The sequence below is a fragment of the Halichoerus grypus genome, chromosome 12, assembly GCF_964656455.1.
Source record: "Halichoerus grypus chromosome 12, mHalGry1.hap1.1, whole genome shotgun sequence".
In the NCBI taxonomy this organism is placed as follows: domain Eukaryota; kingdom Metazoa; phylum Chordata; class Mammalia; order Carnivora; family Phocidae; genus Halichoerus; species Halichoerus grypus.
The window spans coordinates 69,324,079-69,343,831 of NC_135723.1; the positions used below are offsets into that span (position 1 = coordinate 69,324,079).

The 19,753-nt window shown below is 35.7% G+C and overlaps 1 protein-coding gene across 4 annotated transcripts in view; it reads right to left on the reverse strand.

Annotated features, from left to right (window-relative positions):
• Nucleotides 1-19,753, reverse strand: part of IMMP2L (inner mitochondrial membrane peptidase subunit 2) — an 861,167-nt gene that overhangs the window by 478,746 nt on the left and 362,668 nt on the right. The window contains exon 5 of one of the 4 annotated variants that reach the window (XM_078059475.1): nt 13,434-13,610. The exons of the other annotated variants lie outside the window; for them this stretch is intronic. Within the exon in view, the coding sequence (XP_077915601.1) occupies nt 13,607-13,610 (4 nt within the window). The 3' untranslated portion in view covers nt 13,434-13,606. Of the gene's footprint in view, nt 1-13,433; nt 13,611-19,753 lie in introns of those variants that run through there. 4 annotated transcript variants of the gene reach the window in all.

Here is a 19,753-nt window from a genome sequence, read left to right on the forward strand (position 1 = left end):
GGGTGGTTCAGTCGGTTAAGCGTCTGCCTTCGGCTCAGGTCATGATCCCAGGGTTCTGGGATCGAGTCCCACATCGGGCTCCTTGCTCAGCAAGGAGCCTGCTTCTCCCTCTGCCTGCCTCTGCCTCTCTCTCTCTCTCTCTGATAAATAAATAAAATCTTAAAAAAAAAAAGAAAGAAAGAAAAATGGTTAAACTTTTAACAAATATATATGAAGTCCAGAAAAAAATGTGTTCACCTTTTAATGAAACTATATATTTTCTTTATGGTACTTACACAATAAGCACACAAATCTCCAAAAGTTACCAAGTCTAGGACACTATAAAAATCAATTTTTCACTGAATGACTGCTCATATCCATTCAGCATGAATTATTGCCTTATTAAGTACCAGGGAATTTTTCCCCCTAACTGCACACCCCATTGTACCAAATCTAGTTAGATGAAGCAGAAACAAATTCGTATTTCCTAACACTTACTCAAATTCTTTGGACTAGAAACTGCACTGCAGATGGACTTCACATTTCATCAAATTATTCTCCCAGTCAGATTCATCCTAACAAGACTCTCATGTATCATTGCTTTTTGCTTTTCATGAAAAAGAAAAGGATCCCCACTAATTTCACAGTACAATAATTCATTCATTACTGAATCTTGTTTCTTAGTCTATGAAAATTAAAGATGCATATGCCCTGTTGTTCCACATTATTATATTCAATAGTTGGCTAAAAAAGGAAGTTAAAAATGAAATTAAAACTACTCTAAAATACTTTTAATGGAAATTTCTAACTACTGCCTTATCTTTTCTGATTTATCATGTACTGATTGGCTAGCTACTTATTTCTCACTTAGATTTTTAAAGTTCTTTCAGAAACATAAATAACGGTAGATAGATGGGCATTAGCATTATTATCGACCATGGATATATTGCTTAGGATTTGCCTAATAAGAATTATAAGCATCACATCAGCAAACAGAATTTTATTTTTAAAGAACAGTAAGAAAAATAACACCAAGAAAGCCCATACGTCAACATGAAAATAAAATCCCCTTTTATCACTAAAGTTGCTAAATCTGACTTTCAAATTAATTTCAGAAAAGAGAAAATGGTAATGATGGACCAAGACAAGCAACACTATCTACAGAAAGGAATTTTCATTGGAATACAGAGACTCGGTGTTCTGAATCTTAACTGCTGTGAACTGGGGATAATCAATAAACTCCTGAGTAGCAGTTTCCGTTTACATTTCACAAAGGAGACTGTTGTAATATAAAAATCACTGTAAATTAGTTCTTATTAAAACTATGCTGGGGGAAGAGATATATTCGGAGATGTAGGTGTAATAAATCTGCCTTCTTCCCCAGGATTAGGATGAATACGGCCTTCCTGTTTGCCAGTTTAAGAAATACAAGAGTCAAAACTGTAATATTTCCCTATGCAGAAGCGCAGAGAACATGTCCTTTCTTTGGGGGTGGGAGGGTGGGGGTGACATATGTCCCTGGAATACCAGGGCGGTAGCAAAGCTGGAGCATAACATTCAACTCTGGTTGGCTCTGTCTGGGGGGAGAATATGACTGGCAGCTGTTTATCCACTAGGAAACCAAGGGGCTAAGAAATATCCTCTCTAAAAGAAACAGTATTTAGACCCTTTCTAAGTATGCACTATCCTTTTGTGAAATTCTGAAACTTTGGCTAACTAAATTGGGACTTCATAGTGAGTAAGCTATGGTCTCTTCTAACCAATCCCTAACCCACCCGAAATGCCAAAGCGTCAGTAAGAATTGTTTCACCAGAACGCCTTTCACTTACATTCGGTCTTTCTATATGTACATAATTGTCCATAGTTTTCCATCACAATGCATATTTTCAACTGAACTCAAATAATACATATTTACTTTTAAAAAACATTTCACTGTTGCAGAACGTAAATACTGAAAAATGTACACATTTTAAGCATAGCTTGGATGTCTTTTCCTGACATGAACACATTTGAATACATCATTGCAGCAAACCTCCCTCAGGCCCAATCCCAGTCATTATCCCTCTCCTACAGCAACAAAAATTTCCACTTCTAACACCCCAGATTAACCTTGCCTGTCTTTGAACTCATATAAACAGAAATACATGAGATGTACTCTGTGTGCCTGATGTCTTTTGCTCCAGATCATACCTGTGAAATTTACACATGCTCTCTGTGTTGTAATATTTTATTTCTTTTCACTGATCTATAAAATTTAAATTTATAGCCCAACTTACTTATCAATCCTATTCCAGACAGATATTTCTTTGTTTTCAGTTTGGAGCTATTTAAAATAACGTTGTCATTTCCACACAAGAACATCCTCATAATTTAAAAAAAAAAAAAAATCAATCACCACTTTCTTTCTGGAAGTTATGTTGTTTCCAACTTCTTGCCATTTAGAAATAAATGCAATATAAACATTATTGTATAGTAATCTTTGACTATTTCCATAAAATAAATTTCTAAAAGTCAACATTAATCTTAATGATATTGCTAAACTCCTGTCTAGAAAAATGCATCAATGTAGTCTCCCCAGCTGGAGAACATTTCATGTTAAAAAGGGAAGCAGATTTGTAATCAACTGTTATGGTTTTAAGTTTATAAGATAAAATCATAATATTAACTATCTTGCACATACAGGATATTCTAAACCCAAAAGTGTTTTCTTGTTCTTGAAAGAATTTGATCTCATGGGTCCCCAATATATTATGGAACAAAATATCAAACTCGTTTTACTCTACTAAGTCAGCACCATAGCACTAAAAATATAAAAAGACTCACATGCACAACTACTTTATTATTTTATAACTACTTACATAATAGCATAACATAAAAGGATGTAAAACCATTTACTTTTCATTATAAATAATGAAACAACTATTTTCTCCTCCTCATGCATCACCAAAGAGCATACACATGGTAAGACCTTTGTCCTCTGACAGATTTACCCTTCTAATATTCAAAATGATCCTGTAGTATGCTGTAATGCCAAATTTTGTATGCCAAATTCTGTATGCCAAAACTTTTTACTGATGAAAACTATGAAATTGCTCTCCTTAGAAATCATTACGAATGGTCAGAACACAATTTGCTTACGTGTGAATTCTCTGCTCTGGCTACAGAAGTGGCCTTTTGTTGAATGCTGTGATTCTGAACAATTACTCGGAAGCACCTGTATTACTGAAATCGGTCCAACGAATCTATCATTTTCTAGAACTATCTCCTGGTAAAATTTTCTTTAAATTTCTCTCTGCTGTGAATTATCTTAAGTATCCATTAATAAAAATTTGATATTGCCTGCATGACAGAACACAATTTGCAAAGAAGGGGAAAGGTAAAAGTTTATCAAGTGATAGAACTTTTATTTTCCATTTTGAAAACAGCATTATATTATATAATTGTAGGGTCCAATAAAGAAGAAAAACGTAACCTAATAGTCAAGCACATCTTTTGGAGAATATTATTGGTTATTTAATACTTATATGAACTTATTCAGCTACATGGTAGCCCAAGCAGGGAAAAATCTAACCTCAATGATGACACCACTCCAAGACATTGCTGTCAGCACTGCTTGCCCGAATTCTTATTAGTGTTCTAGTATGTGAGTGCTCTCTGGACCCACATTCTATTTACAAAATGAACATTTTATTTTAGGAACAGAATTAGAAAACTATAAAATAAGATTATTGCATTTTTTTTCATGTCAAAGAAAACTGATTCCAGTATTTCCAACTCTTCAAAGTAGTCTAATGGATAGATAAATAAATGGATAGATAGATAGATAGATAGATAGATAGATAGATAGATAGATAGATAGATAGATGATAGATAGATGATAGATAGATATAGGAAGATAGATGCATACACACACACACACACACACACACGGATAATCCCCAAACAGTGTTGAATATGAAATAAACCCAACACCAATGACAGTCAACACACAATTCATAGGGTGAGATTTTTTAATTGTGTAATATAATCCATTACAGCACTTACGGCTAAACACTTTTCACTTCATACAGAAAGTAGTGGTAATTAAGCTTCAAGGTAATTATGTGCTTTTACAATTGCTAAGTGTAATTTTAGAATGAAAAACTGTTATGAAATGCAAATTTAACTTCTATCCAAAATGCTAATTTTTCAAATCACACTGCTTTCAGTTATTTTAGAACATTGCCATATTCATCGATGCTATATAACACTCTGTGATATTGTTTCTAAACAGGTAAGAAGCTATACTGTGTACACATTTCCTCTAAGATCCACAATATGTATTCTATTGAATAATGTAGATAATAAATAGGATTGTTTACTCCAGTTTTTTCTTTTAATTATCAAACTGAAAAACAAAGAAGCTGTTCTATAAAGCAGAATCTAAGCCTCCATTTCAAACTATTCAGCCCAGGGATAACATAAAATGTAATTTGAAATTAGAGGTGGGTCTAACCTTTCTCCAATAGGTGCTTTGTGGATTCACCTAAATTTATACCATCAATGAAATAAGTGTGACCAAAATTAAATTGAGACTCTTATTTTCTCCTATAAGCATAAGCTTACTATCTAGATACTTATTTCACTGAGTGTCATAATGTACCTTCAGAAGTTCTAAACTTGGTCACTTAAAATTATACCTGTTTTGAAATTTAAAATGTTTTGGGACGCATTCTACTAACAAAGAGTATTTTCTTGTTCTGAATGTTGCTCATACTGTTTATAATTTAACACTTTATCTGGTTCATATGTTTTACTTGAGAAAACAATAGCCCTTCCTGTTATATTTTCTAACTTCTCCAAATTAAAAAAACACTCAGCTAGCAAAAATAAACTCACTAAACAAAAGGGAAGAGAAGAAAAAATTTTTTTTTTTTTTTTTGCCTTAGATAGGGAATCAACAGGCCTGGGTTTCGTTTCTCAGTTTCTCACCAATTTGCCATGAAAGCTTACATGAAGACCAGCACTGCCCAATAGATATATAAGGTAAGCCATACATGTAGTTTGAAGTTTTCTAATAGCCACATTAAAAAAGTAAAAATAGGGGCACCTGGGTGGCTCAGTTGGTTAAGCGACTGCCTTTGGCTCAGGTCATGATCCTGGAGTCCCAGGATCAAGTCCCGCATGGGGCTCCCTGCTCAGCAGGGAGTCTGCTTCTCCCTCTGACCCTTCCCCCTCTCATGTGCTCTCTCTCTCTCTCATTCTCTCTCTCAAATAAATAAAATCTTTAAAAAAGTAAAAATAAAAGGTGAAATTAAATTTGATGATATATACTTTTTAATCCAATGTAACCAAAATATTATAACTCCAACATGTGATCCATATAAAATTTATTAATGAGATGTTTTTTATTCTTTTGTTTCTACTGATTTTTCAAAATCCAACGTGTATGTTACACTTTAGAACACTCCTCCATGCAGACTGGCTGTATTTCACATGCTCCATAGCTAGTAGGATCAGATTGCACAGTGCGGCTTTAGGTGTCTGGTTCCTCACTTACTGAATGATGTGACTTGTAAAGGATATTTTAGCACTCAGTTTGTAAAATTCTGTTTGAAGTTGACCAATGAGGATATGATGTGAGGTTTCCTCCTCATCTCATAAATATGTACAAACAGAATAAATTATTACTAAATATCTCAAAACAAATACAATGGCAAATTAACTGGAGGCAAATTTCACTTACATTCATAAAACTATATAGTAGTTATGTTTATATTATTATAAAGCTATTCAAAAAATTTTAAAAGTTAGAAACAAAATGCTCAGTATACTTGCCATATGTAAGAAAAATAATAAATCCCACTAGCAAATCTTTAATCAATGTTTTTGTTGGGATTTAGACATAACAGAGTAATCCACTGAAATCTCCATATTTTTCAGTTGGAGTTTATAAGAAGTTTCTGCTAATACTCAAATTTAAATCATACATGTTTTAAGGCTGTATGGTGAGCAAGTCACTTTGCTTATAAATAAGCCAAGTAAACTAGTGAACATCCATCTGTAATCCAACTGACTCTTTACTCATTATCACATATACCAAGAGAACTCTGCTAAAAGTTCAAAGACATTTAATATTTTATTAAGACAGAATAAAGGCTATAAATTCATGAGTTAAGTATAGCACTTAGGAAGTTAGAAAGTGAAAAATAAAATTAAAGTTAGTTGAAGAAAGGCCATACCAAAGAACAAAAAATAAATAGAAAATAAAGATTAAATAAGGAATCACTAAGATCAAAGTTAAATCTTTAAAAAACAAAATTAATTCAGATAAACTTCTGACGAGTTTGAAAAATTAAAGAGAGAGGCCAAATAAGTATTAAGAATGAAAAACAGAACATAATCTGAGACATAATAATTTAAAAACATTAAGATAATTCCATGAATAATTGTATTCCAGCAATTTGGGAAACTTTCATGAAATGGATATATCTTTATGAAAATATAATCAATCTCAAGAAAAAATTAAAATCTAAATATATCTACAGCTATTAAAGAAATGGAATTACTAGCTTAAAAAGATCTTTCCACAGCAAGTATACCAGAATCAGAGATTTCAGGTGCAAGTTTTATCAGACTTTCAATAAACAAAACATTTCAGTAATAAACTTTTCCAGAGAATGGAAAACAAGGGGGTGGGGGAGAAAGGATGGAGTGATTTATTTCCCGAATCTACAAAGCCAATATAATCTTAACAACAAACCAGAAAATGCCCAGATAGCAGAAAATAATATTCCCAACTCATTTGTGCGTGTAGATACAGGTATATTGCATAAAATATTAAAAAAAAAAACAAATCCAGTGACACATAAAAAACACTTTTGTTTAACTAAGATCAACTTTTAGGAATGCAAAAGGGATTACCACTAAAAGATCTATAAATGTCATTCAGGACATTAACAGGTTAAAAGAGAAAAATCATTATAATCTCAACAGATGCAGAAAAAGCATTTCATAAAATCCAACACCCATGGGGATTAACATAACAATAAAAAAATTAAAAAAAAAAAAATCCAACACCCAGTCACAGTAAAAACTGTTAGAAAACCAGAAAAAGAAAAAGGCATTTATCAAAAAACCTTCAGGAGTAATTGCTAATGCTGAATCATTAGATATCCTATCATGGCATATTCAAATTTTACCAACCCTTCAGCACACATTCTTTAAGAATTCAAGAATCTGAGTAATTAGTATTCTAAGTGGACAGTATGGATAACATTAATAAATACCAATTTGGTTAAAATACTAATAGATTTAAGGATACTCATTAGCTACAAAGTTTGTAGTTTTTTAAAAATTCTATCCAATAGAATATTGTCTTTTGGTAGCCAAGAAGCAATTCATGCATTTTAGTACTAAATAGTTCCATTGACAGGTCTATACAGAAGACAATTTGACAAAATAAAATGTTTCTACTTCATGTAAAGGACCTAACTTTTTAAAAAAGTTTTAGCAGCTGGCCGGTTAGCTCAGTTGGTTAGAGCGTGGTGCTAATAATAAAAAAGTTTTATATTAGTATTTGCCTCAAGTAGAATTCTGAGGCTATAGCTCCATCATATATGAGTCTGCAGCCAATAACTGTTATGTATCTAACTGTAGTCCAAAGGATGGCCTACTGCTCTGAATCAGCATCTTAAAACTTCTTATCAAAATCATATAATCAATTATTGTAAACCAAAAGTAAGATCAGACCAGTATTTCTACACTTATCAGTAAACAAATTGTTTATTACTAGCTTTTTGTTATATGTCTTCTACATCTCCCTTAATGCACATATGCACATGGTTCCAAGGGGTTTTACAAGTGACCAATACCTGAAGAGATAAAATTTGAACAAACTTAATAAACTTTGATTTGATCAGATTTGTATTGGAATTTGTCCCTAAAATCATCTCAAGAAGCAATGACCTCAAGTAACTACATACTCTTTGTAGAGTCACATGGGATAAAAAAGTTTTGCATGATTAAAAAGGAAAAATGTGGCATCTGAACTATAGGAAACAAACTGAGGATTGCCAGAGGGGAGGTGGATGAGATGGGGTAACTGGGTGATGGGCATTAAGGAGGACACTTCAAGTATGAGCACTTGCTGTTGTATGCAATTGATGAATCACTAAATTCTACCTCTGAAACTAGTAATACAGTATATGTTAATTAAATTGAATTTAAATAATTTTTTGAAATGTGAGTACAATCACATATACTAAACTTTGTAAAAACACATTTAGAATCACCCAATGCCATTCTCAGCTAAGGGTGGTCACAATCTCCATGGGGATGCATCTATTATCTGTTTATAAATTGATTTTTTCTTTACAGTAGTCATGTTTGTGAAATAAAGAAGATTCTACATCTTGAGTTCTCTTTCTTACACTTTGTGAGTAGTCTCCAAGCCCCAGTCTAGACATATTCTTGACAAAGATCCTTCGCTTGACCAAACTCTAATCAGGTTTCTCCAAGCCTTCTTCTCAACTAGGCCTCAACTGTAGGCTATAAAAACTGTATACTTTGAGCACAAATGATTTTGTCTACCCCATGCCTCTTCCACACACACACTAAAAGACTTGAACTAACACTAGTATCATTTCTAACACTCACACCCCTGGGAAGACCCCAGCCCCCATTAAGGTGCCAATCTGCAAAAGCTCAACACTGACAAAATAATATACTATTTTTATTTTATTATTATTATTATTATTATTATTATAGATGGTGGCTTTATCTATTTATTTTTTGTTTTTTTAAAGTAGGTTCTAGGGCACATGGGTTGCTCAGTCCATTAGCAACTGACTCTTGATTTCGGCTTGATTTCAGCATTGTGAGATCAAGCCCACATCAGGCTCCACGCTGGCATGAAGCCTGCTTGAGATTCTCTCTCTCCCACTCCCTCTCCTCCTCTCCCCACTGCACAGGCTCTCTCTCTCTCTCAAATAAATAAACAAATCTTAAAAAAAAAAATAGTAGGTTCTATGACCAACATGGAACTTGAACTCATGACCTCAAGACCAAGAGTCCCATGCTCCACTCACTGAGCCAGCCAGGAACCCCATAATTTATTATTTTTAAATTAAAAAATAACTATTTGTAAAAAAAAAAAAAAAAAAAAAAGGTTTTCTTCTTTGTAAATTCATTTGGGTATATTTAAAGAGTTTTGGATGTTTAAACCTTTCTGGTGCAACCTGGTAACTATTTTTCTACTGGATATGTTTTCTGTAAAAAACAGATTTAATTTTGAGTAGTAAAATTATTTATAAATACACATTCACAAAAAACTATTTGCACATGATCTAATTATCCATGATTGGTTTTCACTTGTGAGCTTTCTTAAGTTTTTTTCTTTTATTCTGAACCTTTCCTTTATTTGAGCATTCTATACTTATTTAGCTAGAAAAGCAAATTCCCTGTGGTCCCATTAAGTATGTTGCTAAGCAAACCACCTAGCAGCATCTATAAACAGGAGGTTTGGATGTGAGCCAGTCTTACAGGTTGAGAGTAGGTCAGTGCATTTTAAACCAGCACATCATTAAAGAAGAAAGGAGACTTGCTGCTTAGCCAGCTTACATTTCTTTCTGGGCAAATGTATACACTTATTGACCTAGGCTAAATTTATTTTGCTTTTTTTACCCCTGCATATTCCGTACTGCTATATAGATTTGACTCAACAAGGACATCCTTAATTTGAAAAACAGATCTAATCTTAAAGATCTACTTGTATACCTTTCAAGCAAAGTTGTAAATGATAGTCTAGCTTTTCCTTGCATTCAGTCATGAGGAAATAATCTACTCTACAACTGACACGAAGACTAAAGTTGCTATAGCTTCTTAACTGGATATTATATTTTGTGTTATTGAATTAAATCTGTGCTAGTCTACTAAGGCTACCGTAACAAAGCATTGGGTGGCAAATTAAATAGAAATTTCCCATCTCATAGTCTGGAGACTAGAAGTCCAAAATCAGGGTGTGTTCAGGTTTGCTTTCTTCTGAGGGCTGTGAGCAAGAATTTGTTCCAATCCTCTTTCCTAGCTTCCAGGGGTTTGCCAGCAATGGCAATCTTTGGCTTTCCTTAGTTTATAGCAGCATAATTCCAATCTTCAGATGGCATGTTCCCTGTGTCTCTGAGTCCAAACTTCTGCTTTGTATAGGGACGGTCATATTGGATTTTGGCCCACCCTAATGACCTCATCTTAACTTGGTCATCTATAGAGACTACTTTCCCAAATAAGGTCATAGTCACAGGTAGTGAGGATTAGGACTTCAACATCTTTTGTGGGGACACAATTCAACCCATAACAAAATTAATTCATGAAGAAGTATCAAAGGCTACCCTGGTACACTAGTATTTCCATATTCCTATGAGATCCTGTCGTTTTACTCTTTTGCTATGTCTTTATTTATTGGTGTTATTGATTTAACTTTCTGTATTAGATTTTAAAAGCACCTTAATTAATTCAGGTACAGAAAAAAAGATGTATATAGATTTTTTAAAGTATCTGTAATAATGCATATATACTCCTGATGAAATATATTCATACCTGACTTTTTCTTTATATATGCCTGCATTCAAGATTTGTTTTAAAAAGCAACCTAGAGTTTCACAAGCAAAAATGCTGAAACAATTATATTTTGACATGTATTATGGATTAGCACTCAGAAGAAAAAAAAAACAAAAACTAATTCTGAGAATCCTTTCCTAAAAAAGAAAGAAAGTTCTCTTTCTTGGTTAATTTGTTAGTTTCTCTTCCACCAGGAGACCCAACTACTAAGCTGAGAAATCAAGGCAACTTCCAAACCAGGGAATTTGGATGTGCAGCCAACAGGTGGATTGGCAAGGATATAAAGGCCAATTTAAGAAGAGAGACATTTGCTTCTTCAGTTACTCCAGATGATCATGGCAGGAACATAAAGGCCAGAAACATAGTTGTTTGGAAGAAGAGACCACAATACAAAACTTGAGGCAAATACCTTTAAGAACTAAAGCTTGGGACAGTTATTTCCAGAAGAAATTTAGGGCTTTCGAAGTAGACATGGAAAGGCAGAGAATGTGATCTAATAGGCAGAAGAGCTCTACCAATGACCACCCTACAAAGCCACCCATTTCCTGGCGCGTCTAAGTAACAAGGTCTGATGTTTCCTGTCATTACCTTCAGAGCTCCTGCTTCACCAGTGGGATCACTTTGCCTCCAATTGTGTTCTTGTACATGGAAAGATTCTTACAACGGAAACGTGGAAGCTTGAGATACACGATCACAGCATTTAAAAGACAGTGATTTTATCTTACAATCGGCTATTCTAAGTAGTTCCAGTTGCTCACAAAGCAAGAAAAAACTTCTGAGTGTGTGATTGTATTTCATTGGTCCATTTTGACCTCTAGTAATCCGTTTAAGAGTCCAAATTTTTTCTAAGTGTAAAGCAATGAAATGCAATCAACTTCTGTCACAAGCACTTTGACCACCCTTTTCTGAAAAGAAAACTGTGCATACAAGACACACACGAACACAGCCAGACAGTACATATGTATATTTAAAATTACCACATATTAAACTTTCCCCTACAGCATTTTCAACATTGTACCACCTTGAAATTATTAGAAACTTGTTGGGGTAGCATAAAACTAATACTGGGAATCACTGATCTCAAGGAAAATGATTTTTAGGTCTTCTAATTTAACATATCACACAACAAAACTTTAAATGTTTGCTTTTAAAGCCCAGAAAGGCAAATAGAACTATTAAGGGACAACCTGTAGAGCATAAATCACGTAAGGCTTTCCTTCCTCCAATCCCAAGGCTTAAGATTTTTCTACCTCAAAAGAGAACATGGTCAATCCAACATTTATGAAAAACACATTACATGACATTTGATGTTTAAAAACTATAGTCATAATGTTTATAATAGAAGAATTTAAGGGTGGATGCCTAAAATCCTGAAGGAAACTTAATATCCTGATCAGGCCAGGATTTTCTTAAGGTATGTCTTAAAATGCTCGTTAGACAAGAAACAACAGGAACAATTTTCTTCTCAATTACAATCCTGCTGCTTCAAAAAACCAAAAAACAAAAACAAAAACAAAAATCAGGTAGCTTACACTAAAAGCAGGCAGAAATGTAACTAAAAAATATTAAATCAAGAAGTTAAAAGATAAGGCCAGGTAATAAAGTAAGGTTAAGTTTGGGAAAGGAACAAGGAATCAGTAATTTGAAGAAAAGAATGAGTGGAACATGGGTTTGGTGAAAAATGGGCACAGGCATTCGGTAATTTTTTCTCTGACTTAACAGAAAACAGTATTAATCTCAACCAAGAAAGTAATATAGGCCCTGAAGAATTTCCTCATTATTGTGAACATGAGTATTGCTGAGACTATATTGCGAAAATAAAGAAATCATATAGGTCACTTGTTAAATCTGTTTGCTCAACAGTACGAAATGTAAGAGACTTTTATAATACAAATATGCACCAGAGTGCTGGGTCCTAAGCAGAATTCAGTCAACTTCAAGTTCTTTGAAAAAAAAAAAAAAAAGAAACTCAGCAGCTTTATTTATTACTGATGTTGGATTCAATACTGAATTTAATCTACAAATTGAAACACTCGATGATGCAATTTCTTATCTCTGTCAACACTTCTTCAATCTGGAGTTATATATGCTATATAATAAAAACATTTTTAAAAGGCAACATACCCTCAAATTAATTAAAATCAACTTGAAATTAACAAAATGGCAGAAAATGCATGGTAAAGTGTTGGAAAAAGCATTGTGCTGACAATAGATTTAATATAGAACTACTATTGTTTTCTATATGGCAAAGAAGGAAGCATAACCTGCTGAGGGACTGTTATTGCACCATACGCTATAGACACATGAACAATACATGAAGTCAGTAAGAATTCCAGCAAAGAATAACAGAGTTTAGGTCATAAAAGCCCCAGGAGATTCTAATCTCCTAGAAATAGAGCTTTCTCTCAAAGCATTAACATCACTACCAAAGTGCTCTAGTCAGAGAAAGATTTTTAATAACTTGAATTTCCTTTTTCAGAATTTAATATAATTAGGCAATGGCATCTAAAAACTCAGTCTCTCTTTAGAGAAAATACAAGCCTATTTGTCAAATACTGCACTTCCCAGTAAATTGATTTTTTTTACCAAATGATTTTTGAAAGACATTTCTAAAACAACTTTCTACATGAATAAAAACTTAAGAATTAACAACACACAAAATTATTAGCTGATGCAAAAAGGAAAAACAAAAAAAAAAGATTCAGTATCTAATTAAGAAGCATTAAGTTGGCATCAAGTAGGAGTATGCCCACTTAATTTTTATTTTATTATACTTGTGTTATACGTAATTCATAATTAAGGACTCATTGCACAGTTTATTGTGAAAATAATCCCTTCATTTTATAGACCAAGAGTCTTAATTACTCACATAAGAAATTAATTTGCCAAAGGCCACAGTGCTTACCACAAGGCTCTAAGTAGCTTGTCAACAATGACATTATATTAATCTCCAATGTGTGTTCTGTGTTCATAATAGTGCATGGCATCCAATAGAATCAATGCACAATTCAGCCAAAATGCCTCACTCTTCAAGTTACCTAATTATAGAAAGAATGGAAGGATTACCATTTTCACCCACCACAAGCAACATTCTAAACCTAAGGCAAACTGAAAAAAACTGCAAATGTGTATGATTACTTCTCTCTCCCACATGATCGGACAGTGCTGACTGCAAACGCTCCCAAGCATTAACTAGTATGCCCCATGGTATACTTTCCTCACTGGTAACATGAAGCATGTACCTCCTATATTTTCCAAGCAAAATAACATTTAACATAACCAATAATTCGATTAAATGACTAGAGAGTAGCATAGCGTAATGGTTAAGAGCTTGGACTCTAGAGAGTTTAACATGTGGCTTTGCTAGTACCTATGTGAAAAGTGATACAACTTCTCTTTGCCTTACTTTCCTCAACTGTACAATGATGGCAAACACATCACATAGTTATTACGGCTGCCATTTAGGTACGATGGATGTAAGTGGTTAATCAGGTCCTGCACATACATGCTATCAGGGGCACAATGGCAGGGCTACTGTTAACAATTTCTATAGAAGTGTTTAAGTAATCTCCTATAACAATTTACAAAGGACTGAGTACAAGTGCTTGCAAGGAAATAAACACTGCTGTGCGAAGAAGTTGAGATAACCTAAATCACTGAGTTACTTGTCCACACTATAGCCTCTCACAGCCATTCTGTCACAGATCGCTTGTGAGCTACTTCTCATATTTTTTCAAGGTATTGAGAACGTTAAGGCTGTGTCTTAACGTGCTGCCAAGAAAGTCTGTGCTTTTTATATATTACTTGAACAACTCATGACCACCACAATGGTTTGGGGACCTATGCACTCATTTCTTCCTCATGGTTGGTGAATAATAAACTATAACCTGTATGTGCCCTATCAGAAAGCAAGAGTGAGGGGCGCCTGGGTGGCTCAGTCGTTAAGCGTCTGCCTTCGGCTCAGGTCATGATGCCATCCCAGGGTCCTGGGATCAAGTCCCACATTGGGCTCCCTGCTCAGCGGGAAGCCTGCTTCTCCCTCTCCCACTCCCCCTGCTTGTGTTCCTGCTCTCACTGTCTCTCTATCAAGTAAATAAAATCTTCAAAAAAAAAAAAAAAAAAAAAGCAAGCAAGCAAGCAAGCAAGCAACAGTGAATGCATTTCTGGAGTAACAGCATCACTTCCAATCTCTAGCAGAAGAGCAGATACAGTGTGCATCCTAGGATGTTTATGCTATTATCAGAAGAAAGCCAGGAGTGAAATGTAATCCATATATTAAATGAAAATAAGAAGAGTTGAAGGTTTATCAGTTATGGAGCATAGCTATCAAGAAAGTGTAGCTCAGGGGCGCCTGGGTGGCTCAGTCGTTAAGCGTCTGCCTTTGGCTCAGGTCATGATCCCAGGGTCCTGGGATCGAGTCCCACATCGGGCTCCCTGCTCTGCAGGAAGCCTGCTTCTCCCTCTCCCACTCCCCCTGCTTGTGTTCCTGCTCTCGCTATGTCTCTCTCTGTCAAATAAATAAATAAAATCTTTAAAAAAAAAATCTTTAAAAAAAAAAAAAGTGTAGCTCAGATATGAAGCTTATAAGATTATTATAACATTTTAGAGAACCACAAGCAATAATCAGCCTTTCTCTGTTATATCATTTCATGATCTTCTCATCTCCAAAAAGGGAAAGAAATCTAAAGTCAAATTATTCTAAAAATATCTACCTTTAGTGAGGCTAAATATATTAATGTAACAATACTTACTTATCACTTTAAACATCTCTTAAAATGAATTCTATATATCAACACTTCTCATAAATAGGAAACTCCCATGGGCATTCATCTGCCTGGAATACCATCCTTCAATTTCATTACATGCCTAATATCATAAAGGAAAATTACACATACACATGCACACACTCATGTAAGAATATTTTTTTAAAGATTTTATTTATTTATTTATTTGAGAGAGAGAGAGAGCACACACACAAGTGGGGGAGAGGGGGCAGAGGGAGAGGGAGAAACAGACTCCCCACTGAACGCAGAGCCCCACATGGGCTCAACCCCAGGACCTCAAGATCATGACCTGAGCTGAAGTCAGACACTTAACTGACTGAGATACCTAGGTGCCCCAAGAATATTTTTTTAAAATCTTGGGAACCTGGCCTCAGTCTCATTAAAATGATCCTACAATTGGGGCGCCTGGGTCGCTCAGTCATTAAGCGTCTGCCTTCAGCTCAGGTCATGATCCCAGGGTCCTGGGATCAAGCCCCACATCGGGCTCCCTGCTCAGCGGGAAGCCTGCTTCTTCCTCTCCCACTCCCCCTGCTTGTGTTCCCTCTCTTGCTGTGTCTCTCTCTGTCAAATAAGCAAAATCTTTAAAAAAAAAAAAAAATGATCCTACAATCAATGGTGAATTGGTTATAAACAGACTTATAACAACATTTCACAATTTAATGGCTCTATGATTTTCAGTCCTTTCACATAGTTAATTTCATCACATACTTAGAAATGAGATGGGCAAGGTAAGTATTATTACAAACTAGAACACTGAGGCAGACAGGGGTTTAATGACCTCTTAGAGCTGGTGAGTGACAAAACCTAGTCTTCTAAGTCCTGACTGAACACATATTACCATGCACACACATAGGCATCTTTATATGCATACTGCCTACTGCTATAATCTATATTTTTATTGTATGTTTTATTTTTGAAGCTATTACCTCCCCCAATGCAAAAACATATTGCTGGTTTCAAAGTTCACAGTACTTACAGGAAATATACTGCTTAAATCTTCTGGCCTTTGTTTGCTTATTTTTAAATTTCACAATTACATTTTCTCTGCTTCAGAAAATTCTATTACCATATGAAAAACTATTAACCAGCCTCCTATTGACTCTAGTAAAACAATTATTGAAAAAAAGAACACAGCCCCATAAAGCATGTGCACGGCAACAAATATAAGCCCTTCTTGGCAAAGATGCACAAATTAAAACTGCTGAGAAAGAAATCTGAAAGATATTTTCAAATCAATACATGTGCAATAAATGGTCACCAAGAAATATGAAAGGTAAGGGAGGTGTACATATATAAAGCTTAGCATTTAAAGAATTCCTCTAAGTGGGCTGGACTTTCCAATAAAGAATAAAAAGCCAACAAATCAAAGACAGATAAGACCCCTGGTGGAATACTAGGCATACAACAGGCACTGAATTGTTTCTTATTGCCTTAAGGAGCCTTTACATTTTATGGTAACAACTACTGAGCTCTAGTAAACTGAAAACAATTTTTAATACATATATAAATATATATATATTTATACATATATATATATATTTATACATATATATATATATATAAATAAGTGAAAATCAGAAAAAACTACTGCCTTCATTTCAGAGTCTTCATGACACTATATATCCCAGCTGTATATAGACAGATTAACTACACAGCCCCTTGCAAACTTTTGCCTCCATGTCTGACTCATTCAGTATGAGGGCCAGCAGAAGGTCAAGGAAAACATTTTACTAAAGCAGCTAACACTTCCCCCATCCTGGCTTAGCCACATTCAAGAAAAAAAGCCAAAGTACCATCTCACTGTCTCCCACCATAACTACAAACTTTCCTCACCCACCCAAAGAGAAGAGGCAGAATAGCCCAAGTATTGTTAGGTCAGTTCAGGGGGAGCTGCGTTAACACCAATAGATAGGCCTGACTTCTGGAACGAAAACTATGTTTGAAGCCACTATCCATATTTAAGAGACTGAAAAATTTTACCTTAACAAGCAATAGGAATAAAAGCTTTCTGACTTTTGAATTTTAAAAAAGTTAGACTTAAAATCCCATTTTCATCCAGAAGAGATAAAGACAAAACCAGGTCTGAATGAAAAAGATCCTACCTTTTCCCCTGGCATCAAGGTAAGCCCTCATGATTTTCCATGTTTTGATTTCTTCTTCTTCTCTAAAATGAAGATTATCTATCCTCGAGGAGTTGATATGAAGACTGTGTTATTGTGACCTAATAAGAAATATATATTTTGTCTTTGTCCCCATAGTCAGAGCTCCTAAAGCCTCTGTAATTCCCTACATGATAAATTGCTAGGAGCACCTTTATTCTAATATTTGGTCTATGATCCCAGTTCCAAACAAAGAGCTCCTAAATCCCTTGGAATTTTCTAGGTGATAGGAGCATCTTTGTTCAAATAAGTGACTCTTGGTGCATTCTGGGATAGCTTCAGGATGGAAGCTGGTCACCAGAAAAACCAAGCGATGGTTAGAAGCTTGGAACTTACAGCTCCCCCATCCCATCATCTGGGGCAGGGAAGAAGGTGGAAACTGAGTTAATAATCAATCATGCCAGGAGTAGGAGACCTGGATTTCCTCTGGTTCCAGGAATTCAGCTGGATAGGTATCAAACCATTCTGAACACCTACAAACTCAACAGGAGATCGAAGAAAAGAATAGCAACAACTCTCTGAACAGAAAAGCACCACTTTCTGGAAGGTAGGACTTGCGGAGAAGTGAATCCAAGGCGATATTCGGGAGGATAGACGGTGGGGGAGGGGCCTCCGTCCACCACTTCTGGAAAGTGATAGAGCAGCGGAGCACAAAATCGGAACTTTTAGAAGTCGGCTCCACTGAGGGACGTCACTCGGGTGGCTAAGCGGGGGGTGGAACCCTCGCGGGACAGTGTGGTCTCAGGACCCTCAGGGTCACAGAAAGACCGGGGGTGCCTGAGTGCGGCAGAGCTCCCAGGTATTGGAGCGGGGAAGCCGGCTGCAGAGACGGAGCCGAGGCGTGGGCTCTCAGCTCGGGGGTGCCATAAATCGTGATCCGCAGCACAGTCGGGCCACTGCTCCTCCAGCAGGGACCCAACAAGCGGCAGATCTGGGGAGACTCCCCTTCCTCCCCCGGGAGGAGTGGCGTGGGAGTGCAAAGCAGGGATCTGCTGGGTTTGGAGACTCCACATGGGGTCGTGCGCCAGAGATAGAAATGCTCAGTCACAGGCCAGTGAGCACGTAGTGCGGCCAGAGACCGGGGAGACAGGAGTGACTGACTGCTTTTCTCTGGGGCCGCACTGAGGAGTGGGGCCCCAAGGTCTCGGCTCCTCCGGGGCGGAGATTGGGAGGCCGCCATTTTCACTCTCAGCCTCCAAAGCTGTACGGAAAGTTTGCAGGGAACAAAAGCTCCTGAGGGCAAACCTGAGCAGATTACTTAACCGGGATCGGCAAGGGCGGGGCAATTCCGCCTCCAGCAAAGACATTTGGGAACCACGGCGACAGGCCCCTCCCCCAGAAGATCAGCAAGAACAGCCAGCCAAGACCAACTTTACTGATCAATGAGAATGGCATAACTCCAGCGCTAGGGGAATACAGACAGAGAATTCATGGCTTTTTTACCATGATTCTTTAGTCTTTCAAAGTTAATTTTTTTAACTGTCTTTTTTTTTTTTTAATTTTTCTTTTTCCATTTTCAACCAACATCTTATCAATCCCTTTTTTTAAAAAAATTTATTTTTCATTTTTAAAGTCATATTCTATCCCTTCATAGTAGTTACCCTTATTTTTGGCATATATATATATATAAGTTGTTCTCTCTTTAAAATTTTGAGATACAGTTTCTTCTAACAGAGCAAAATATACCCTAAATCTCTAGTGTATGGTTTTGTTCTAGTCTCCTGCCTGATCACATTCTCTCCCTTTTTTTTTTTTAAATCCTCTTCTTTCTTTTTTCGAACAACTTATCTTATCAATTCCTTTTATAAAATCTTTTATAATTTTCATCTTTACAGTCATATTCCATCCCTTCATCGTATTAACCCTTATTTTTGTACATATATAAGTTTTTCTTTCTTTAAAATTTTGGGAGGCACTTTCTTCTAACAGACCAAAATATACCCAAAATCTAGTGTGTGGCAATGATCTATGCACCAACCTGATCATATTTGATCATATTCTGTTTTTTTTGTTTTGTTTTGTTCTGTTTTTGTTTGTTTTTATCTTTTTCTTTTTTTTTTTCTTTCCCTTTCTTTTCCCCTGGTTTCAGGTCTTTTCTGATTTCTTTAGAGTACATTTTCTGGGGACGTTGTTACCCTGTTAGCATTTTGTTCTCTCATTCATCTAATCTCCTGTGGACAAAATGACAAGACAGAAAAAATCACCTCAACAAAAAGAACAAGAGGCAGTACCGACTCC